The sequence below is a fragment of the Falco cherrug genome, chromosome 6, assembly GCF_023634085.1.
Source record: "Falco cherrug isolate bFalChe1 chromosome 6, bFalChe1.pri, whole genome shotgun sequence".
Taxonomy (NCBI): Eukaryota; Metazoa; Chordata; class Aves; order Falconiformes; family Falconidae; genus Falco; species Falco cherrug.
In genome coordinates, this window is record NC_073702.1 from 85,660,727 (window position 1) to 85,685,194 (window position 24,468).

General features: G+C 41.5%; 2 protein-coding genes across 10 annotated transcripts in view; one reads left to right on the forward strand and one right to left on the reverse strand.

Moving 5' to 3' along the window:
* CEP170 (centrosomal protein 170) overlaps positions 1-21,683 on the reverse strand; it is a 102,559-nt gene extending 80,876 nt beyond the window's left edge. For 2 of the 6 annotated variants that reach the window (XM_055714532.1, XM_055714529.1), the window contains exon 1: positions 21,495-21,682. The gene's annotated coding sequence lies outside the window, so the exon portion shown is untranslated. Of the gene's footprint in view, positions 1-21,494 lie in introns of all 6 variants that reach the window. The other 4 variants (XM_055714533.1, XM_055714530.1, XM_055714531.1 and 1 more) reach the window with 4 other exon arrangements.
* A 436-nt stretch (positions 21,684-22,119) lies between these two features.
* SDCCAG8 (SHH signaling and ciliogenesis regulator SDCCAG8) overlaps positions 22,120-24,468 on the forward strand; it is a 116,378-nt gene continuing 114,029 nt past the window's right edge. For all 4 annotated transcript variants that reach the window (XM_055714535.1, XM_055714536.1, XM_055714538.1 and 1 more), the window contains exon 1: positions 22,120-22,323. In XM_055714535.1, the coding sequence (XP_055570510.1) occupies positions 22,257-22,323 (67 nt within the window). In that variant the 5' untranslated portion in view covers positions 22,120-22,256. The remainder of the gene's footprint in view (positions 22,324-24,468) is intronic.

Below are 24,468 nucleotides of genomic sequence, written 5' to 3' on the forward strand. Positions count from 1 at the left end.
TTGCCTGTAACTGTTCTCCAACTAAACCATTAGTGAGTACTGAGACACTGATCCTACAGAGAAACAAAAAGCTACGTTTAAAATTTAAACTAAACCAAATATATGCCTGAAATTCCAACTTTAAAGCATCACAGTCCTTCATAGTAAGAATAAAAATAGCATAACTTTAACGGTACACAATTATTCTATTACTGTAAATAAGATCAGATTTAAGAATATTTTAAAATAACATTACAAAAACCCTGCACCAAGCTGAAACACAGTACTGACAAAGCTGCAAGCCCTGTGTTTCCCATTACTTGGCCTTGTAAGTTCCTGTTTCCAGCTGCTGATTTTTTTGCTGAAACTTAAGTTTACCTTCTCATGAATATCCTCAAATATACTAGTCCCTAGTATATTTGGGGAATCTTCAGAAGAAATGACCTAAACTTTCTGAAACAAGGTTAGAAGAAAATACTCTATGTTACAATCTTTCAACATAACTTAAACAGTAGCACCTTATACATACAAATAGGTAACTGAAATGTGACAGGACACCTCAGTATCAGTTTCTACCTTTTAATATCACTCTTGAACGAATCTATCCAAATGCAGACAAGCAATAAGCTTTTGATAAATTTCCATGTGTATATTACTTCAACAAGTACACAGATACATTCTTTCAACACATCTGTCTACACAGATCATGCTTTACAATTTGCTTAACTAGCCATTTTTGATGTGCCAGTTAGCACCAAAAGTACGGCATCTTTGCCTGGCACTCTCAATTATAAGGGCAGACGACCCAGAAGGAGAGACCACCACCACACCTGGACAGGACACTTGAGCTGGAGCTAGGCAGACTGCAATGAGGAATCAAGAAAGGTAAACATAAGGTGTAAGCCATGACAATGGGAGAAATCAGAATTAAGAGAGCACAAATGGAGCCAGTAATGACTGGAGAAGACCTGAAGTTTAAGCTGATTCCCAAGTCACAAATAAATGCTGTCAGCAAGCAATACCCACTGGAAAAGTGTCTACCATGACTGCTTTATTGACTACCCAATGTAATTAAGTATACTAGTGCTAGCAGTTCTATTTTTGACTGAAATGGAGAAATCTATGTTGCAGAAAGAAAAGAGCAAAGTGAAGGTAATTCCAACCACGAGGGGATCGCTGTATCAATATAACCGATACTAAAAAGTAATCTATAAAGATAACTGATTTAAGTCTAGGAAGTTATCAATGGAAAACACCAGAATAATATTGTCTCCTCTCTAAAGCACTCTGAAGTTGGGCAGTATCACAATCAGTGTTCCATGTGCAATCATAATTAACCTACTTACATACATGCATTATAAAATAACCTTTAACAACATCCACACTTAACATTTTAACCAGGACTCTACCTTACTCAGGCGAAAACGACAAACTTAGCAGTCAGTTAATCAGTATTATTTTTCCTCCTCTCTTCATAAATTGATTAGCCTGTGCCTTATTTATTGCACATCACTAAAAAACTTCTGTGAATTATTAACTTCCTACTGACTTCAAGTGCCATGCTCATCACCACAGCATAAGAAATTCATTAATACTTACAGTAAAATCTTCACAAGTTATCTCTATAGAGGGTTTATCATAAATAGGGAACTGTAGAGAGCACTTTCTAACACTAAAGTATCTTAATCTTGAGTATTTAAGTTCCAAAGCCATTAGCATTTCATCTTAAAGTACCTAGTTTTACACAACACTACAGGTGTTCAAATGGTCTCACTTCTTTCTCTTGTAACACTGAATGCCTAATTCTTTTGCAAGTAAAGCCACACGTAGGGTAGCTAGAAAATTAAGACCACTTTTTCCAAGATATGGGTAGGTGGCTAATCTGCCATCATAGGGCCATACAAGAAAATAATTCATACCCTACGGTAGCTTCTAAACGTTTTAGTCATGAAACTATCCTTGGTGCTTTCATAATCCCCTGCTTCTTTCACTACTCACATTACTGTCACCCCTAAAGGGGACCCAAACAGGCTCTTGGCTGAAACTGTTCTCACCAATTCCTAGGGCTAGTCCATCAAGTGAATTTATTAATGAAGCAAGTACCTCGTACAGGGAATGAAAAATGAAAAAAGATGTACACCTGAAGAACTTTTCATTGGGAACTGGAATTCAATTTATGTAAGCCATCCTTCATGTCACAGTAGTGTGCAACGCTGCTCCTTATAAGCCTTAAACAAACAAATACCCATCTATATAAAAACTGTTTAGGCTAATGATCAATAAAAATATTTCTGGACAAATTTATGGACCTTCTGAATTCTGTGTACTTCATAAGGGGAAGCAAGAAAGTGTCAGTGCTGGCCACTGCTTGCCAAGCAACATGGGATACAGGTATAAAGGTTTAGCACAGTGAAAAGACACTACCCAAGTAATGCTTTTTGGTCAGGTCAAACCGGATCAAGTTGTCAAGCGACAATACTTTTCACTATGAGACTTGTGTTAGTGTCATGACAATATCCATAAAGGTTAATCAAAATATACCCTTAAAAGGCTGTAAAAAAAAATAAAACAATAAAATCAATGAAAGCACAAATAATGTAAATTATGCTTAAAAACACTGAAAGTCTTCATCAACATCCCCCAGACAAGATGCATTCACATACTTGGGAAAGCTAACCAAAACAATCCTAGATTTTTAGCAGTTTGGACAACAAGCTAGAATTGCTATTACTGACTAGTTCACTGACTGGAAAATTCATTCTGAACACATCCCTCTAGAACCATTCAAATGCAATGTACAGCCCTGAACAAGAAGCTGTTCCCATTCACACTGATATAAAAAAATACTGCTATTAGTTACAAAGTTCATGAAAATTTTACACAATTACTTGTGAGTTAACACTGACATCAGTCACACTGATGAAGCTGGAGGGTACAGTCTGGAACCCTAGGGTCAGACCTGGCTTCAGGATCAGATTATCACAGCAGACTCAGTGGTCTTTGTGGGAAGAAGCATTTATTCCTCGTATTTTAATTACAAAAAGGTATAAAAGCCACCTAGCTGGGAATGCCTCTAAGGACAGAAAAATGTTTTTCTCCTCCATTCAAGGAGTTTGAGATCTCTGCAGAAGCAACCCAGATACTCTTCTTGCCCTGCAGGTCATCCCGTGTGTCTGATGTAGTAAGGACAAGAAAGCAGCTCAGGAGGCTGTTGCCCTCTGTCAATCAGCAAATCTGTCCTCTAACGTGGCTACAGCTGTGGGACTGCACAAGCACCCCCTCCAGTCCAGGTCAGAATTAGATCTACGTCTATTTTATTGCTCTGACACACAGGAATAGCTGTCAGAACAGCAACTGAAATAAACCTCTTTTCCTGCCAACAGTGCAGCTGCACTGAAAGTTGCCTAGGGTTTTGATTTTGAGGGACAATGACTTAAAGGACCATATCCTACTCTGTTTTTTGATGTAACAATGACTAAAACCAAAACAACCCTGAGATCATAATTTCCTCTGCTGTTATATCAACAAATACTGCAAACAAATGTACAAGAATAAGGCTTACCCGACAGCTATCTTTGAGTGTCACAGTATGCAAAAATACATGATTTGCATGAATAGAGTCAGGATGTCTGTAACAAATTTGAAGTCCAACATTAAAAACTTCTACCAAAGCCAGTGCTATTTCCTTTCAGGAAAGGACTGATCCGTAAAGTAAGAGCATCTTTGCACAGGAGACCTGCATCCTTGCTACAGTCTATGCTTCCGTATCTCTAGTAACAAGCGCAACTACAGAAATAATGAAAATAATACCAAAATGTACGTAACTGGGTTTAAGTTCTTTCTCCATATAACTTTATTATAACTGAAAAAAAAAAATCTACCTATCATTACACTCTCTGATAGGCATGTTAATAGGCATATTAGTGTTGGAGATTTCTCCAAACTCTTGACAACTCTTGAGCAAAAACCATTGTCTGAAATGGTTTATTTGGGACTTACTGTTTTTGCCCATTCAGTGTATTTTAGGGAACTTTTGTTTATTTGTTCACAAAGTCAGATGACACAAATATATGACTTCTAATGGAATTTTAGTTTTCTTAACTTTTAACAGAAAGGTCTCTGGAATTGAAAACTCCTAACAGGGAGGAGTGCTTTTCTTCATCTAACTAAAATCAAATTATATAGCAATATTAACATGGTTTTCCCTTGACTTTGTTCTCCCTGAGATTGCTAACCTTGTCCTTAATTGAAGGAGCTACTGGGTTCTGTCATCCTTTTTTCAGCTTTTTATTGAAAAAAAGAGAGTGGCACAACTCTTCAGTCTCCATGGCTGGTGAGGACAATGTTTTCTTAACTTTTATAGAAGAGCATTCAGATAGCTAGTGTTTGGTGGGTTTTGGGTTTTTTTTGAAAATACAGAAAAACTATCGAAAATCTCACTGGAGTCTATTGTTAGGGTTTTGAACTGAAGTTGCTGGGAAAGGGGAACCTCAATTTTTCCCACTTCTATCAGTTTGATGCCAGTGCCAGCAAGAGATGCCCAGAGCCTGGACAGAGATTGCACGTTAACAGGAGAGCACCTGAAGAGCCGCACAAAGGAATTCCAGCCACTCCAGGCAGTAAGTCAGCTTCGTCCGGGGCCCAACTTAAATGCCTCTACTGAAACACAGGTAGCACAGGGAATAAACAGGAGGAGTTACGGATGCGCACACACCTGCGGGGCCATGATCTTATTGGCACCAGGGAGAGATGGTGGGATGGCTCCTATGACTGGAGTGTTGGGATCGAAGGATACAAGCTCTTTAGGAAGGACAGGCAGGGGAGATGTCGCCCTCTAGGTCAGTGACCAGCTGGAGTGCATGGAGCTCTGCCTGGGGATGGATGAGGAGCTGATGGAGTACTGAAGGTACATGAGTCCACGGGACCTGATGAGATGCATCCGCGGGTCCTGAGGGAACTGGCAGATGAAGTGGCTAAGCCACTATCCACCACATGTGAGAAGCTGTGGCAGCCCAGTAAAGCTCCCTGGAGCTTTCCTGACTGGAAAAGGAGAAATGTAATTCCCATTTTTAAAACTGGAATTACGGAAGACCCTGGAAACTACAGGCCAGTCAGTCTCACCTCTGTGCCCAGCAAGATCATGGAGCAGATCCTCCTGGAAACTATGCTGAGGCACATGGAAAATAAGAAGGTGACTGGTGACAGCCAGCATGGCTTCACTAAGGACAAATTGTGCCTGACAAATGTGGTAGCCTTCTACAACCGTGTTACAGCACTGGTGGATGAGGGAAGAGTAACTGACATCATCTACCTGGACTTGTGCAAAGCATCTGACACTGTCCCACATGACATCCTTGTCTTTAAACTGGAGAGACATGGATTTGATGGGTGCAACACTCCATGGATAAGGAATCAGCTGGATCACTCAAAGAGCTGCAGTCAATGGCTTGATGTCTAAGCGAAGGCCAGTGACAAGTGGTGTTCCTCAGGGTTCCATACTGGGACTGGAAGTGTTTTACATCTTTGTCAGCCATATGGACACTGGGCTTGAGTGCAACCTCAGCAAGTTTGCTGATGACGCCAAGCTGTGTGGTGGTGTTGACATGCTGGAGGGAAGGGATGCCATTCAGAGGGGCCTTAACAGGCTTGAGATTTGGGCCCGTGCAAACCTCATGAAGTTCAACAAGGCCAACTGCAAGGTTCTACACATGGGCCAGAGCAATCCCAAGGATAAACAGAGGACGGGCAGAGAACGGCTTGAGAGCAGGCTTCAGGAGAAAGCCTTGGGGTGCTGTTGTACGAGAAGGTCAACATGAGCCAACAATGTGTGCCTGCAGCCCAGAAAGCCAACTGTATCCTGGGCTGCATCAAAAGAAGCATGACCAGCAGGTTAAGGGAGGAAATTCTCCCCCTCTACTCCACTCTTGTGAGACACCACCTGGAGTACTGTGTTCAGCTCTGGGGTCCCCAGCATAAGAAGGACATGGACCTGTTGGTGTGAGTCCAGAGGAGGGCCACAAAGATGACCAGAGGGCTGGAGCACCTCTCCTGTGAAGTCAGGTTGAGTGAGTTGAGAGTGTTCAGCCTGGAGAAAAGAAGGGTCCGGGGGCACCTTATAGCAGCCTTCCAGTACCTACAGAGACTGACAAAGCTGGAGAGTCACTTTTCACAAGGGCAGGTAGTGACAGGACAAGGGGGGAAACTACTGAAAGAGAGTAGATTCAGATTAGGTATTATGACGAAATTTTTTACTGTGAGGGTGGTGAGGCGCTGGCACAGGCTGCCCAGAGCAGCCGTGGATGCCCCATCCCTGGCAGCGTCCAAGGCCAGGCTGGATGGGGCTTGGAGCAACCTGGTCTAGTGGCAGGTGTCCCTGCCCATGGCAGGGGGTGGGAGCTGGGTGAGTTTTACAGTACCTCGCAACCCAATCCATTCTATGATTCTACAACACCAAATTTAAGCAAACTCACAGATTTGAAACTAAATAATATCCCATTAAGACATCTATAGAAGAGAAATTAAATGTTACTTGAACTATGAAGACAATCATGTCTTTCCCTACCACAGAAGTCCCTATTTTTTTTTTTTTTAAATCATAAAGCTACCAAGGAAAAAAAAACAACCAACAACCAAACATCACAATTCCTAGTAGAAGCTAAGAGATCAAATTGTATTAAGAAAAGCATATTGAAACAAAGACTTCAGCAACTTGACAAAAAATAAAATACTAGGTTATCTTTACAGAGAATACCGGTAAAAATGCAAACTCTTAAAAGACTGATCATAAAACTTTGAACGACGCTGGTACTGTACATGGACATAGTCTTACACAACAGTTGTAAGCCTTTTCATTCACATGTTTTTTTATAATAATCAGGTGTACCTGACATTAAAAGTTTTGTTTTGGTTTTAAAGTATTCTCAGTCTAAACATTAGATTTGAAACTGTTAAAAGCATACTCAGTTATTAGCCGCTAGGATAAAGTTATTAAAACTTCAAAAAAGCAATTCTATTTTACCCTTTGGTAACAGACAAAAAGAATATTTTGCATTTATTAAAGAAAATGGACAGCTCATTTTGCACTCCTAATCTTTACATTCAGAAGCACAAAATCATTTCTCATGAATGTTGTTCTTTGTAGCCTTCCTACACTGAAAAGCAACACTTTTCAAAAGCTGCTTTGAATGAATAGTTAAAATAAAGGGTAATGTCTGCTTGTAAGAGTAGGTTAACTTACGATCAAAGCAGCAAGCGTTCATTTTTTGTCCATCATTCTCACTCAGATTAAGAAACCGCATAAAAAGAATTATTTTGAAGTTTTCCTATTTCACCATGATCAAACAAGGTCATCTATACAGAGATTAGCATACCCAGTATGCTAGTAAAATAGCACATCTGATAAGTAGCCTTTAGAAATAACTGCAGCAAGAAGGACAAAGAAACTGTAACCAAATTGTCTTTGGCAAAAAGCTTCCTTTAATGAAAGCTACAGAAATACTTACTTCACCCCCCCACACACACACACTTAATATCAGACTATACTGTTGCCAAGATAAGCAAACAGGAAAATAAATAAATAAATACGAATCAGGCATTGTTGCATTCAGGCAGAATGAAATCTTAAAAGCAGCAGGCAAGTCCTCCTCCTCCTCCACTTCCTATTCTTACTGCCTCCATCGTGGTGTATTCCAAGTTATTTTGTAGGCTGTGTTTGATGAGGAGGTTTTATTTGCATTGGCCAAGTACTGACCACAGCCCTGAGCACTACTGAAAAGACAAATACCACTTTGCAAATAAAATTGGACCTCTTAACCTCCCAAGGGTGGTGATTTCACTTTCCCCAAAATTGTGAAATATATGGGGTTTATTCCATGTCCCAAGATACTTAGCAAGATTAAATTACATTCAAGGCAATGCAAATTTTTTCTTCTTTAACACAGAGAATTATTTACTTTGGGAGTATGCAGATTAAGTATACTCGCCAAAGAAAAACATGTAATTCAGTACTTTTAACATCTATTTTTCAGTTTTCAGTTCCATTTTACTTCTTGACACGATGCGTAAGTACACAGAACATGAAAGTCGAACTGGTAGAGGACAATCATTGAAATCAATGTTACTGATCTCCACATGCATTCATAGTTTTATAGATATACAACACGATAAATGTATTCCATTATTATTTTTTGCTACAACTCCACTGTAATACGAAAAACATATTTATCATTCCTAGGTAGGTTCCATACAAAATACTTGATATATTCTACCCTCTCCCTTATGGAATGCTTTGGAGCTTTTTACAATTATTCTCAACAGCCAAGTCCACAGATGTATTTTTCTTGGAAATACACTAAGTTGTTTGTTCCAAGACCAGCAACATAGGCCCTACATGAAACAAAAAAAAAAAAAAAAAAAAAAAAAAAAAAAAAAGTTGGATGTACTTATTTTACAAAACAACCAACAGCTCAAAATTTTGCCTTCAAGTTGTAAGCAATGTTTGCTCTAGGCAATATTCACTGTCTCAAGACAGGGAGAGTGTGTGTGCATGGACAAGCATAATAAAAGCTCCTTGATTCTGTGTCATAATTATGTTGTGCTACATGGGCATTCTGCAGAGTATTAACATCAGGACAAGCTTAAAACCAAAACCCAAAATTCCTTAAAAATCAGCATGGTAGCTGTGATGTAAAGAGAGCGGTTTTCTTCATGTTCAGCATTTTCCAATCTCAAAATCAAGTCCCGTGTTTTTACCTGAGATCTTTCACTGATGGGAAGTCCTCTTCTTGGAGAGTCATATAAAAAGACAGTAGAATAGGGTTTGGAACACCTTATATTTTCATTATTTGTTCAGTTCTTTATTCATACCTCAAATCATTCCATAGAAACCTAGTCTTGCAGTTTGGAGTATAGCATTTCTTTAGTTTGCTATGTCATATGTTTAATGTCTTCCCACCTCTCTCCTTACCATGAAATGAAACTGAAAGGTAACAAGTACAACACATGCATTTTCTCAATGTACAATCACATGAAAACAGCCGCCGAAAAGACAGTATTAACAATTTAGCAAGACACAAAATAGGGTAAGATGTTTTCACAGGCAAGAATAGCGATGGTTTTAATGATTAATATTACTTATGGCAAAGATCTGAAACCAGTCTGTAATTAGTACCTAGCAAATGGCTTCCCTGGAGAGAAGCTATTCCACATTCGCTTGCAGTCCCTACTCTCTCCTTTCTTGTATGCAGCCAAACAGGAATACAGCTACCAGCATGTTCAGTCTTAATTCTATTTCTCATACTAGCTCTTATCTACTAAACGTGATCAAACAGATACATGTGAAATTGTCACTATAACACTCAGAATTAACACATACAGTTAGTATTCAGCTTGATGTTTTTACGCAAGGACTTGTTTGACCAGGTATGTTACAACCCCTCAACTAAATCACAATAAGAAGCCCCCATTGCTATGTCAGCAGAATATTTTCAGGTGGACCTTTATAAGCTGGTTGAAGAATGACTGGTGATTTAAACTTGATCTGGTACAATACTAGCATATGTTTTGCAGAATACTACAATGAAAATCTAGTTAACTTCAGAACACTTAGAGACCATTGGAAAATGCTTTTATTAGTAACACACTATAAATATTTTCAAAGACTATTAAATGAATGCAAGTGTGTCTTTCAGTAGACAGAAATCTGGAATTGAAGTAGTTCTACAGGAGGAAACCTATATAGATTTTCCTTTCTAAGTGCAATAATTTTGCTGCCAAAAAAAAAAAAAAAAAGAAAAGAAAAGAAAAAAGAAAAAGTGAAGGCTAAATGGGAAGAGCTCTGAACTCCACGCACACTTCTCCAGGCATCAAACCAAACAAGAGGAAGTGGTTACAATAAACCCATCCACAAAAGGGGATTGAGTCATCCCTTCCATTGGCACTTTAGTGAACAAGTTTGGGGGTCTGGTTTTTGTTCTTTTAAGGACTACCCACAGTTACTACAGAAGTTACTCATTTTGTGTCTCCAACAAAAAGATTTGACTGGAAACTTAGGTTATGTTCAGCTACATAAAAAGTAAAAGGTATATTAAGCAACACTAAGCATGCTGCTGCAACAGAGAAAGTCTTCTGGTTTACCAAAAATATTTTAAATCATTTTAACATGGAACTAAATATGTACAAAACCATAAGAAGTTGATTAAGATAAATCATCACCAGTTGCCTTTTTAAAGGCTGAAACAATTCACATCCTCTGTTCTTTAAACTATGTTTCCATGGTATGAAAGTTAGTATCAATAGTGGTACCCACTGAGCAACACTTCTTATACTTTAATTAAATAACAGCTAACTGCAAATTTTTGCTGCATTTCTTTGTTTATTTTGCCTTGGCTCTTCCTGGACTTTATTTCTTGTGTATTTTCCTACTGAAAAGCTGGCAGTTATTTATTTGGTATATCTGTTACACACAAGACTAATACTATCTTGTGCTTAATCTAAAATAGCTCAGTTATAAGTTTCATTTTATTTCCTCAGACATATTTTTAAAAGGCGTATTTCTTACTTCAAGCAAAAGTGTGTGTTTTTTAAACAAATCATTTACATCTTTTAACTGTGTTCTCCTACCACACAGTTAGTAATTAAAACTCTTACTGAAACCATTTTAGTTACCCGAGGAAGCGGAACTTTTAGTAGTCACTTTTTTCCACCAATCACTCCTCCCACCAGTAAGCTTTAGGAGAGCTGGAGATTTCACAGATACAAACCTTCTAAACATTTTGGGAGAATAGAGGGCTGAGCAGAACAAGTTCAATAGAAAAAGTCCATCACCCCACTGGCAGAAACACTGTGCTACAAGTTTGACAGTTCCCAGCTCCTCCCAGCCTGCTGGCGGACCTGTGCTCACACGGCTCCTCTGTGCTCTGCTTCTGCAGGTTATTTCCCCAACAGAATATCGATGGTTCCCAACCAAGCGGGCAAGAGAGAGCACATGTGCATGTTGAGGTTCAGCACAGTTTGGGACACAGAACAATTCCCTGAGAAACCAGGCTACTTGGTCTCCTGCATTTGTTTTTCTCTCCATTTTATCTTAACAGGATTGCTTAACTTTGAATTAAAAGCACAGTGCTTTCCTAATGTTGCCAGAAATTTGGAAGTGATTTTTTCCCTTTAGCCTTGGAGGTACATGTGCTATTGCACGTTAGAGGGAGGGGGACAGAACACAGAAACATATTTCCTGTACTTGGTCCACAAGATGAACAGGCTGATGGTCATCCCATCCAGGCACACAAGCATTTTCAACAGAATGAGCGTGTTCTCACAGTATTGCGAGTATAAACACACACACATCATAACGGCTTAAACAGAAGATGTTTCAATAATAGAGGTCCATCCACATCAGCCAATGCATCCATAAAAGTCAAGCTCTAGAGTTAGGAACAACTGCTCTAAAATATACCAGTGACTACAGATCTGCAACCTTCTGCAGATAGAAAGACAGTTGACATTTAAAAGAATACTGAATAAACATGACAGAACGATTCTCCTTCATTATTTGTGTTTTAACTCTGAGTAGTAAAAAACCCTCTACACATAATGTAGCTCTAAAGACGTTATTCCCAGTTTCTCCTAAAGTTCAACGTGATTTTCAGATGTTTTTGCAAATTTGGTTCAGAGAGAAAGAAAACATATTTTATGTTCAAATCCTCCACAATTTTTAATATCTGAAAAGGTGATAAAATTCCAGTGTATACATTATATTCAGAATTTATAATGAGACAGGAGCACCCTCTGCCCAAGTTTTACTGGCTGAACTGGAGAAGTTAGCAGCTTAATTAAATGTAAAAAGCTAAATATAGGAACAGTTTACTGGGCAGCTGTATGTGATGTGAATTTATACTGTGGCACCGCTTCCTCATTAGCAGCTCCTGTATACACACGTCCACTGCAGCAAATCTCAAGTATGCTACTTGGTGTGAACTGCCTTGTGTTCCTGGCACATGCCACACAGTAGGAGTTACTATGGAAATTTAACACATACAAAGCTAATATATAGACTACCCTGTCATAAATTGCTTGCATGTCCAGAACTTCACTGTATTGACTATTTTTCAACCTTAGTGTTGAAGACTCAACTGGCAGGCAAATGAGCAGTTTTAACCCTTATCATATAAATGCTGAACTGAAGAAGTTGTGGTTCCACATTGGCCAAATTGAGTCTCGCTGCTGTCAGGATCCCAGCCCTCTAGGCCCTGTCCCAGCTGCCAAGTGTCACAGCTTCTCCCCTTGCCCTGGCCGCAGGACTCGCATGGCTCTGCAGCTGAGCTCAGCTATTGCAGCACGTTCCACTAGTGACAGACTAACCCTTGCACTCTTCTCCCCTCCCACAAACAAATGAATGGTTCCCCGACGGTACGCACAGCAATCTAGCACCAAAGCAAAAGGAGCGGGGCTGTGTGGCTAGGGGTGGCAGAACAGGGAAGGGCAGGGCAGGACCAGGACAGCCAGCAGTCAGTTCTGCTCAGGCTCCTACGAGAGCACGGGTCACTTACACCAAATCCACCTAAGTCTTGCAGGACTACTTCTATTTAGACAGGTCTATAGTAACCATAAGAAGCATTAATAATTAATCAAATTTAAGTTAGTTTTTTATATTTCTCCATTAAAAAATAAAACTATACACTTTTTAGAAAGTTTTGGTGCGTATTTTTCCCCCACTTGCCTCAACCTTTTCTTTAATGCACCACAATCCAGTGATCAAATCTTTAGTCTCCCACCTCATGATACACTAATGCAGTCATCCTTCTAAATCTGCCTTAGATCAGTGACCCCAAGTGTGAATAAGTACCTTGAAAAGAAAGAAAGGAAGCATTCCTATGCAAGTAGCTATACAAATAAAACAATACACAGACATCTTTGCATAGAAATTTTTGAAGGCAATGGCATTGCCCGCTAAAAAGCACAATACATAAAAATAGAAAGGCATAATGCTTTTCTTGGTTTTGGAATGAAAGCGCACCAAGGGAAAGACCCACAAAGTCTGAGAACTCAAGGATCTTAATCTGGTAAACGTAGTCTTCTCCCAAAGCACTCCTTGAAGTAATTTTATGAATTGCACTAAAAATAACAGTATGTTTGTGTATTTTTTTTTTTTTTTACTAAATCAAAGGTTTCAATTTGCTTCAACTGGGCAAGGAATGACTCGTGACTTCCTAGTTCACTGTCATGTCCTGGTATTGATGCTTCAACTCTTCTTTTTTTATTTTGCTGCTACTTTACAAAAGTCTATACTAGGTGCTACAGGCTGCCCAGACAATACAAAAATGAAAATTAATTCACCTTATCAGACATTTAAGTAAATAACTGAAATGGTTACTGTGTAAGGCACATAAAATATGTAAACAGAATGGCAGACCATGAAGGCAACATTAGAAGCTCTAGCAGAAAAAATCTTCTTGCTTCTTAACAAACTAGAGCTCAGGGCATGATGAATAAAAACTTCAAAACATTTCTACTATGTGCAGGTACTGACATGTGATTCAAACATCAGGAACTGAGGCTGTTGAATATAGTTCTTAGTTCTGTCACAAACACTGACCTCAAAGCAAGTAACCAGGCAGCACTTTGAAACGATCAATCCACCTGCAGGGATAATCCTGCAAGACAACCATTATCAGTTTGCCCTAAAGGAGGAAGTTGACTGTTGCTATTTGCACTTTCAGCAGTGTTGCACCTGAACATGTTATCTTCATCTGCTGCAGTTAGTGATACAGTATGCTCAAAGACAATGCAATGAGGCCACAAAAATGGAAAAGAGCAAGGGTGTGTGTTCATTTAAGAAAAGCCAGATAAATATATACATGCAGTATGTAAGACAATTATATGTGATTTGTAAGTTGCAAATACTGAAGAAATGTTTGTTCCAGGAAAAAAGAGAAAGACACTACTACTGGACAATGCCAAGCAATAAAGTTCCCATAGCAAGTTAAAGAATATAATGCAATAGCATTATATTGGGCCCTGCACTATTGTGTAAAAAGAGACCCTGCCATACACAGCAGTCATCGGCAGTACTTGAGGATTCACCGACTTCACCAAGACCTGGGGCAGACAGACAACTTATCCATTCTCAAGGAAGTCAAAAACAATTTTTTGAATGAGAAAAAGAGCCAACGAAACAGAAAATAAACTCCATCATGGCAAACAACGATTAATGGAAGCAACAATACATTTTTTGCGATGGCAATCTTGTTTCAAATATTGTCATTGCTAAACTGTAAAAAAACATAACACCAAACTCAACGAAAACAAGTTTGTGACATCTCTGGACTTTCAAGTGACTGGTTCAAGCTATGCTCAAACTTAAGTTCACCCTGGCATTTTTTTTGCATAAACATATTTTTTGATTGCTCATTCTTGGGTGGGTTTTTTTTGAAATATTTATTCTACTGACTATATCCAGCTACTAATTTTCACTAATTCCACTTCTGTGCCAGCAACATTACCTTTCTCGCTGTTGTCCAACTAGGCAGAAAACTAAAGAGAACAAAGCCATGCAGTATCATACACATAAAAGGAAGAAAAAAATAAAAAGTAGAAAAAAAATCAGCATGTTTATCAGAAGTTTCTCTGCAGCTCCCCATAAGAGGGTGGACACAATTCCCTAAATCAGGAATCTGTTTTCAGCAGATGAAAAGCAGCCTAATGCTTCCATTCTTCAGACTGGCATTTCAGGCCTTTATAGATTTACACGTCTTTTTGATATGCTGCATAAGATAAGATTTGTAGGATTGATATTGGACATGCAATTGCACCTCTCAGAAGAGCACTCAGCAAGAAAATTACATACAGGTTTCTTTGCAATATATTAGGACCGCAACTGGTCTAAAAAATAGATCACAAGGTATATTTAGAAGCTGATGGATTAAGATTTGATTAATTAAAAATATGCTACAGAATTTGTGATCCAAGTGGTAATAGTTAAAACTGAAACTTTTTTTTTTTTTTTTTTTTTTTTTTTACAAACAGGCATGATTTATGACGGACTTGGAACTAATTAATTTCCCTAAGGTTGCTAAAGATTCAAGTTAGTATAGATTTTGTCAAAATAAAGGCACTACCCCATTAACTCCTGTATGGCCCAATAAAATAATTAGCATGATGCTTAAAGGACTACTAGAGTATGATGACTGAACTGAGCAGCAATTAGAAGAAAAACAGCTTTTGAACAGTATCTTTTATTATGTTTATCAGCAAGAACTGTAAAACAAACACAAAGTGAGCAGAGGGCAATATCACCTCTAACATGAAGATACTGTAGCAGCTCCGTAACTCTCAGATCAACCAGTTGCAATCATTCTTCAAAACTCTCTGCTAGTTCGAAAGCTAAAAAAAAAAAAATGTTCTGGATTCTCAGTGGTTCCTCAACGGCTCTCTGAATAATATCTGCTTACAATTAAAAAAAGATTTATAATGGTCAGTTTTACAGTCAACCTAAAGCTAAAATTTAAGCTGTGCTTTTGACTTGTGAATTATCTCAACAAGCAGAATTACCAGAATGGTCTGACCCTCATATGAAACGACTATCCACTTTAAAAACCAAGTACAATAAAAAGAAAACAATGATCCCTTAAAGAAATGGCAAATGGATGAGCAGAAGTGAAACCTTCACTGACCTCTTTTTAGTAATAACAAATTTGTAGTATCAAAAATATGTAGGAGATCAAGATTTCAATTATTAAATTAAGCTGGCTGGTATACAGCTGAAAATGTGTAAGAAACAAAGGCTGAAAAATATAGAAGGCCATTTTTATTGAACTGCCTGTTCAAGACATAGCAGAAGAAATACAGATCAAGTGGAAGGAACAATTCTTAATGGAAACTACACCTGGTCTCAAAAGTTCCGAGCAGAAAATAGATGGAGACCAGCAATGCCTTAGCAGAAAATACCATATATGCTTGCACCTTTCTTATCTCTCCCTTGGCACAAGGTTATAGCTATTCTTGGAGAAAAGATGCTGGGTTTGAGTCAGACCAAAGGCCCATCTACGTGTCCATTCTTACATTTTTAGGAAAATTTCATTATAAAATTAGGTAGAATGATTCCTGTCATCAAGGTTCCTGCAATGATACAGTTCTACAGGACTAAACAATCAGTTAAGTAATGGGGGGCAGAGGGGGAGAAGGCAAGATTAATGAAAGCAAGAAAAATATACATTCATGAGAAAACAGAAAAGATACCATGACATTTCAACTTCCTGCATTCTTCTTCCTAATCTTGAAATGTAATCCACAATGAGAAGACAAGTAAGAGATAACTGAAAAGACTTTGGTTTTAAACACCGAGCAGAATGCATATTTAGACAGGCAAATATTTGCAATTCAATAGAAAGATCATCAACAAAATTATTTAAGCATGTAATTTTGAGGGAAAAGTCATAAGTACATTTGATTTAATGTATTCAGTGTATTGCTACTTTCAGACCATAATGGTTAGCTAATGGATTGATCAAAAATTCTTTACACTACCACAGCTGAAGCCTAACAAAATACCCCGTGCACAAAGAAACAACTTGGAAACACCAGGGAGGGGCACAACTTCTGTTGTTATTGCTCTGAAAAGCTCAATAATTGCAATCTTTGTGGGAAGAAATGAGAAGGAACAGAATCAGAATCTCATTTTGAATGAGGTACAAAATGGGATGCGATCTGACAGAGATCATACAGACTTTAGACAATTCAGCTATTTGTCAAGGAAGATACTCTCTTAATTTTCTGGGAAAGATCAGAATATAAAACATTTTAGTTACAAGAATGGGAACAAGTAAACAGAGGCCTCTATTACAAAAATGCCAATCCTTGCAATAAACACAGCAGAACAAACCAAAGAAGCCAGACTTCACCAGGGCTGCAGTTGTTGAACCTAAATCAGATCACCAGGCCCATCAGTGGATGACAGAGCTCTAAAAAGCACCTAGCTAAGGAGGAGTCTATTTTTCAGTAACAATTTCTAAGTGAGAGAAGAAGCAAAGTTGACACATATGTTGGGCTCACATGGAAAAAATGATCATGTTTTATTCAGTGTTCTATTCAGGGGATGAAAAAAAGAGAAGACGCTTCATTATCTCTGTTTTGAATGGATAAAAACAATTTCTCTAAATGTATGCCAAATAGCACTTTTCTACAATTCACAAAAATCACACACTTCAAAACTAGTAAGTAGGCAAGAAAACACTATGAAAATATTTGAAAACTTCCAGCCCTGAATTCTGTGAAAGAGAAGATAATAATATTAGCTTGGCACAAAAATCCTGCTTTCCTTGTACAAAGGCCACACCACAACTGCTTCTCCTCCCTCTTTTCCTATCTACTTTGCAGAGAGACATTTTTTTCATCCAGAGAGATTCTCTGAACATTTAGTCTGTGGCTGTGGACACATTACATATCCAGGACAGTAAGAACAAACCCAGTATCTTAATTATTTTGTTTTCTTTGATTTATACATAACCCACAACCTTTATGACTGCGACATTCTACACTGGCACAGGAGACAGCCAGATAGGACAGCAGAAAAGACCAAATGTGTCTTTGCTACCGGAAAAGGGAATATTCCCTTCTTCCAGGCTTGAGACTGCTGTCCTCATTCTGTGTACTTGCTCTGGCACTCATCTGACCACACAATAAGTTAATTCAATTTGCTGAGCCAAAGGAGGAGGGGGTGGTGGTAGAAATCAAGCTAAACAAAAAGAAAAGGAATAGTTTTCTGCTAGGTTAGTCGAGTGAATTAAACTTCGCATGTACTTAGGAAAGTACCAGAGCCACTGTGACAGAGCAGTACAGCCATGCTGTACCAAAAACGGAGGATAGTGAGGAACTGGAACTACTCCACGCAGATGCATTAATAAAGAGACTGAGTAGCAATTCTCATGTAACATTCACCTACTCCCAGACTTACTTCCGATCCATAAGAGCCTGTACGACACACTTTAGTGATGCAGCATTGAGTACTTCCCCAAACACAGTTTTCCCTCTCTGAAATCTAATTATGTCAGCATTCTACTAAAACATCTCTGTGGGTTTTCTTTTGAACTTTTAGGGCAAGGTGCTTTTGACATAATATGTGGAAAAAAATACATATATTAATTTAAAATATATGTGGTATTTTTGAAGGTCAAACAAAATTTTAATTAAAAAAGTCATTCTAACTGTAAATGCACCTGTAAAATAAAAATGGCCTCCCAGCTTTTTGTGGTAGAGTTGGAGAAACTAAACTACAACAGCAAACCAAGTATATACAGTTTATTTAAATATTTTTAAGCATGTGTAACTGTACAACAGACAGATACACAAAGCTGTTTAAACAAGTAGTTTGTACTCTCTTCCCACCCTAATTTGCATGCGTTATGTTACAGTTTGAGTCATGTGACCACATACTATTTTTCCGCAGGACATCTGCTTCATTCAGCACACTGGATGGACTCTAATCCAGGGAAACGTTTGCATTGTGCACTGAAGGAAGCTGCTCTTCGTAGACCAGCCCATTTAGAAAATGCATAGATACACAATGATCAATATTAGAACGGAAGCAATGCAGGCACTGGGTAGGAGCATTATAAACCTAATAGACAATAAAAGACCCCCCACAGGCGCACTTAGCACAGTGAAGTTGTGTACCTCAGAAAAGATGTATGTATCAAACCCTAGCTCCCAGCTGGCAAATCTGAAGCTCCATCCCCCAGTAACAAAGAACTTCCTCTTCTCAGATTTCAAGCAGGCTTTTGGTCACAATCGTATCAATTTTTACTACATTATGTAGCATGTCCTTTAAAGATGAGAAGTGCATGCTATCTACAACCTCACAAGTGCTAGAAGCAGATAGGAGAATTTCTGCAAGTAAATTCTGCTGTCTGCATAGATTCAATGCCTGACATTCCTGTTCAAAATCTTCTAAATGAAAACAAGAATTTCACAGATATTCTTGGCTTTCTAGCTAAAGCAAAAGAAACCCACATCTGTTTTACCTCAGTTCTATTCTGCCTGCAAAGCTAAGAAATGCAGCACTAATTGTCTTTCTGACCACAATGGCAATTGTCTTTCTAGGAGACTCAAGGAGATACTGTGGTATCAATATACATTAAATACCCTTTTTTTTTTTTTTTTCTGTTTGCAAGAACTGGAAATGGTACTCCAAAATCAATTTCTGCAGGTGCTCGTGGCTCCGGTTCCATTCCAGTCATTCAAGGAAGCTTCCTAGCTCCCACCTACAAGTGAACACAAGACTCTTCCAGTTTATTTTCATAACCTGGTTCTTTTTCTGGCTTGTGTGTTATCACCAGAATTGTTAAAAAATTCTGCCTGCCAAGTCTGTTACAGCTGATGAAACACAATATAGCAAGAACCCATTCTTCTTTGCAAAAATCACAACAGATCTGGGAAGCAGTCACCTGTCAAAAAAAATATGTGGTCCCATGATAAAAGTAAGTTTGGTAACAACTTTTATGCCAGAATGTTTCTGTATAAAAGAATTAAAGGAAACATTTTGATCTGATCTATTACAAATAGCTTTCAGATTCTTGAGATTTTGACAAAATTCCACGTATTCTCAGCTACACTATTCTACCTGTTCAGCCAGCCTTTCTGACCACCTTCAGAGAAAAAAAAAAGTTTAAAAAAAACCAAACAAGGACAAAAAAATTACGTGAAAGTGACAAGAACTGACAAAGTGTTTAAATAAAATAATAAGCAAAGAGTGAGCGGAGATTCTTTCTGGTATTTATGTTTAACTTTTTTCCCCATTTAATGAAATGTAATGTTGAGGAGCTTCCATAATAAGAGAGTTCAGCTCCAGTAAGACGGACTCCTCAGCATCTGGACATAGAAGTGATTCCCAGAGGAGATTAATCATAGGAAATCACAGCATATTTAATCATGTCTTAGTTGAGTTTACAAAAACTGTCCTGTCCCACATATGGTTTTACACTGGCAATCCCAGAGCCAAGAACACTCTCACAATGTCTTGAATGGCATTCCAAAGGAGGAAAGATAATAAAGCCTGTTCTAGCACTGCAATGATCCTTCCAAAGCAGTTGAATATTTTATGAGTACCTTTGCTTTCACAAGGAAGAAAATAATTTCCTCAAAGTGCAGATCAGTGGATGCCATTTGCATGCTCTTGTCATAAAAACACAATTCTCGATTATCTTCAACTCGTCAGCACAGCATCTACAGTTTTCTTTTTTTTTTTTTTTTCCTCCCATGAAGCCGTCAGAACAGATGGGCTAATTGTCAGCTCATTTTAAAAATGCCGAAAATAACGCCCCAAACGCTGACAACCGGGGCGCATCATCCGCACCGCTCCTGTCACCGGAGGGCTGCCCCGGGCCGGTGCCCACACGAAACGGCACCCAACGGGCCAGCGCGCGCTTCGCCCACCGCCCGCGCGACGGGGGCAACGCGCAAGCCCCGCCCGAGGGCGCCCCGGGCTGCGGCGGGAAGGCGGCCTAAGGCGCGCGCCGCCCCGCCCCTCCCGCCTGCCGCTGAGGAGAGCCCTCCGCCGCCCGCCTCGACGCCAGCTTCCTCTGCTGCAACACGCTTTCTGCTCGAAAAATCGCCATCGGATTTTTTTTTTTTTTTTTCTCCTCTTGGTTGTTGTTGGCTCGGTAACCCGTTCGTTTCCAACGCCAGAAAGACAAAGTGGGCCCCGGCACTGCTTCTCGCCACCAAGGAACAAAAAGCATTATTTGATGTTTTCCCTGGGAAAAGCTTCAAGAAAGAAAAGCTCACGCCTTCAGGAGAATATTTTTGAATGCTGAAGATCCGCCTCGCTGGGTGAAAATACGCAATACAAGAAAATGCAAAACCAACAGATTTCCTCCATCATCCTCCTCAGAAGACATTACTTTAAGGGGACGAGGGAAACACCTCGTCTCAAACGAACGCTATCACTGGTTTTTAAATCTGGAGAAACACACCGCCCTCAGCCCCGGGGCGATTTGTGAAACGGGAGCAACCGAAAATTGAAAATAATAAAAAAACCCATTAAACCTCTGGAAATGCACGCTCGAGTCACGCAAACGCGCGGGAGGGGAGGGCAGGCTGCGAAGCCCCGCTGCCCGCGGCCGGGTGGGTGTGCCGGCGGCGGCGTCCCCGGCTGGGCGCCCATCGGGCGGCAAGGGGCAAAGGGGCAGGGAGAGGCGGGCAGCGGGGTCCCGCAGCGCCGGCCACCGCCGGCCGCAGCGCCCCGCGGCTGACCTGGCCGCGCTTACAAGGGGAAAGGAAGGCGGGGGCGCGGAGCTGCCTCCGGACCCAGCGGGAACGGGGGAGGGGGATGTGCCCAGACCGCGCTACCGCCCCCTCCGCCGACTGCAGCCCCCGTCGCGCGGCGCCAGGTCCCGGTGGGCGAGGGCCTGACACAATAGGCACTGGGCGGATGGCGGGGCGGACAACCGGCGCGACCCCGGCCCCTCTCCCCGTCACGGCTCCCGCCCGACCCGCGCCCGGGGCGGCAGCATCCTCTCACTCACCCACCCCTTCCAGGAGGTTCGCGCGCCGAGCAGGGGCCGTCCCTAGCAGCGCCGCCGGTGCTCACTGCGCCGGCATCCCGGCGGGGCGGGGGCGGGGCGCTCCAGTCGGTGTCCCTCTGGCAACGGCTCCAACGTTATTCCCTGCACATAGCGGCTAACGGGCAGAGCGGGGCACGGCGCTGCGCAGGCGCCGCCCGAGCTCACACAATGCGGGGGGGGCGTGCGCAGGCCGAGCGGCGGAGGGGCCGGGTGCGCCTGCGCCAGCTGCAGACAATAGCCACCTCCGCTCCCACCGCCGCGCATGCGCCGGAGGCCGCGGCGGCAACACTGCTTCTAGCTCCTACCCCCCCTCCTCCGCCATGACCGGACCTGCGCTACACCCAGCCGCTGCGGCCCGGAGGACGTAGGCGGAAGAGCTGTACCCTGCGCAGGCGCGCCTGCAGCCGCAACCCACAACAAAGGGGAAAGCAGAGGCTGCCAGCTTCCCCCTCCCGCCGGCGGCTTGCGGGGAGGCGGCCGGCCGGTGGGGACTCCACCTCCCAGGGTGCGCAGCGCGGCGCGCTGCATGCTGGGACTTGTGGTTTGGCGGGCGGCAGCCCCGCACGGCGCGCGGCCGGGAGGCGGGTCCCGAGCGCCGCCGCGCGCAGCTGTGGCGGGTAGCGACGGGCAGCGCTGAGGGGAGCTCCACCGGGGCGGCGGAACGGGGGGATCTACCGCTACCCGGCAGCGCTCGCCGCTGTCCCGGGAACCGGCGGCGCCCTCATGCGGGCGCCCCGGGGGGAGCCCGCCCTGGAAGAGCCCCTGGAGCGGTACCAGAGGCGGCTCCGAGGTGAGCGGGCAGAGCGGCGCGGGGTGAGGGCGGGCAGCGTCCCCCGCCGGCCGGTTCTGCTGCCGGGCTCCGCTGTGCCCGGCTGTCCCCAAGCCGGCTGAGCGGCGGCGGGCAGCGTGCGCGCCCGTTGGCGCTGCTGGGGCCGGGGAAACCCGGGGGGCTGTCCCGTCCCGCCGCGCCGCGGGGCGGCCGGGCTGAGGTCACCCTGGCTCTGGTCCTTCCCGCAGCCGGTGCCGTTTATGTGACCGCACGAAGCTGTCTGATCAAAACTTGGCTCTGATGAGGCCGCTGCCTCTTTCGGTGGGGTTTTCTTCGGTTCTGTAAGGGTTTTAGCTGCTGTTGCCACATCCCATTCTAGGCATGGTAAAGAAGGGGGTGCAAATTGATTCTAACGAGACTGGTTACTTCCCATGTCAGAAACTGTTTACATACTTGCCACCTACCTACTCAAGAAGCATTAGGTATAGCCTGACAGAGAGCACCTAAATCTTTCAGCTGCAACACCTGGGCTTTACCAACCTTTACAGTGTCTCTGATTAGCCAAAGTGTCTACACCCTAAAGAAAACTGGTAGATAATTTGTGGGTACGTCACCTGGCTTGGTGCAAAAAGCTGGGTTCCGGACACGGTGCCCACACATCATGTGTTGTGACACAAGTAAATTAAATGTGTAGTTGCTATATAGGAGATGTCATTGCAAAAAGTTTAAACAATGGAAATATTTTTAAATAGCTGCTTTATACTTGATTCTCAGCAAGTATTTTATATTTCTTTTTCAAAGAGCATCAGTTCTTTGCACAGAGGATGGCTTTTATTTGTTGCAGAAGGTAGAATTTTGAAGAATCACCTCTGTTTATTTCTCCTGTAGATTAAGCGGGCTTGTTTGGCACTTGCAGGTAGAACAGTTAAAATGACAGATAGCAGCGCATCTCTTGATGTTTAAAGTTCCTTTTGTGATATATAAAAACAATGAATAAACCCCAATGATTGCCACACATAGACATGGGTAATCTTAATACTATGTCATGTTTCCTTTCGCTGTGGATGAGTATGGAAAACCACTAGTTTCCCTGTACTGTATTCGGACTTTCATGGAGGCAAAGGGTTTCTGCTGTGACTGTTATTGCAAAGGAGGAGCCATAAGTGAGGATTTTAAAACCGTAGTTGAACACGTATGATTTTGCTGCTTAGTAAATCTTATAATGGCATTACATTTCTGCTTCAAGACAGTATTGTAACTTACAGAGACATAGCTTTGTTTAGAAAGGCCACACTTTAATGAGTTTTGTCCATTTCTGCTGCAGTATTGTAGGCATAAGTACAACCTCAGCCTATATGTTGAAAATCTGGTGTATTTCACAAGACATTCATTTTAAAAGTGCTTATGATTATCTTTTACCTAGAATACCTTTTGAATCTTGTTTGCCTGCTTTTATGCAGATCTGGGAAGGGGTTATGTTGTTAGTGAAACATTTTATAAATTCATGTTCCTTTTCTGTGATAGCTCAGTGGTTGACCTGCCTTTTCATTTTAGGCAATGAAGGCCGGTCAGTGCTGGCGTTTTGGATTACTGGCAAGTCCAAAAGGTGGCATGCGGGCAGTGGAGAAGGCAGATTTCTTCTGTTCATCCTCATCTAAGGAGATATGGAGATGTATCTGTGTCTAAATTCTGGAGTGCGCAGGCAGCATGTTGTGCTTGACATCCATCTTGCTGGGGCATCCAGCCACTGTTGGATACAGTGGTTATGTTGAGCTGCCTCGACTCCCCGCAGAATGCAATGTCCTCAGCTTCCTCAGGCAGCAACAGCAGGGAAAGCCAAAGACCTTTGGTCTCCACGTTTACAATGTAGTCCATAATTTCAGGATGCTTAATGCTTTTTATATAAATGTTCCTCTGTGTGTGTAGTTTGGTAAGCTTGGTAGAGGACTTTATAGTTGATTTAGACCAGATTTGTCATGAAAATATGCTTTGTAGCATTTTCTTTCTGATACTTGTCTGTCCTGGTTTTGGCTGGGATAGAGTTAATTTGCTTCTCAGTAGCTGGTGCAGTGCTGTGTTTTGGATTTGGTGTGAGAACAATGTTGATAACACACCCATGTTTTTAGTTGTTGCTAGGTAATGTTTATACTAAGTCAAGGGCTTTTC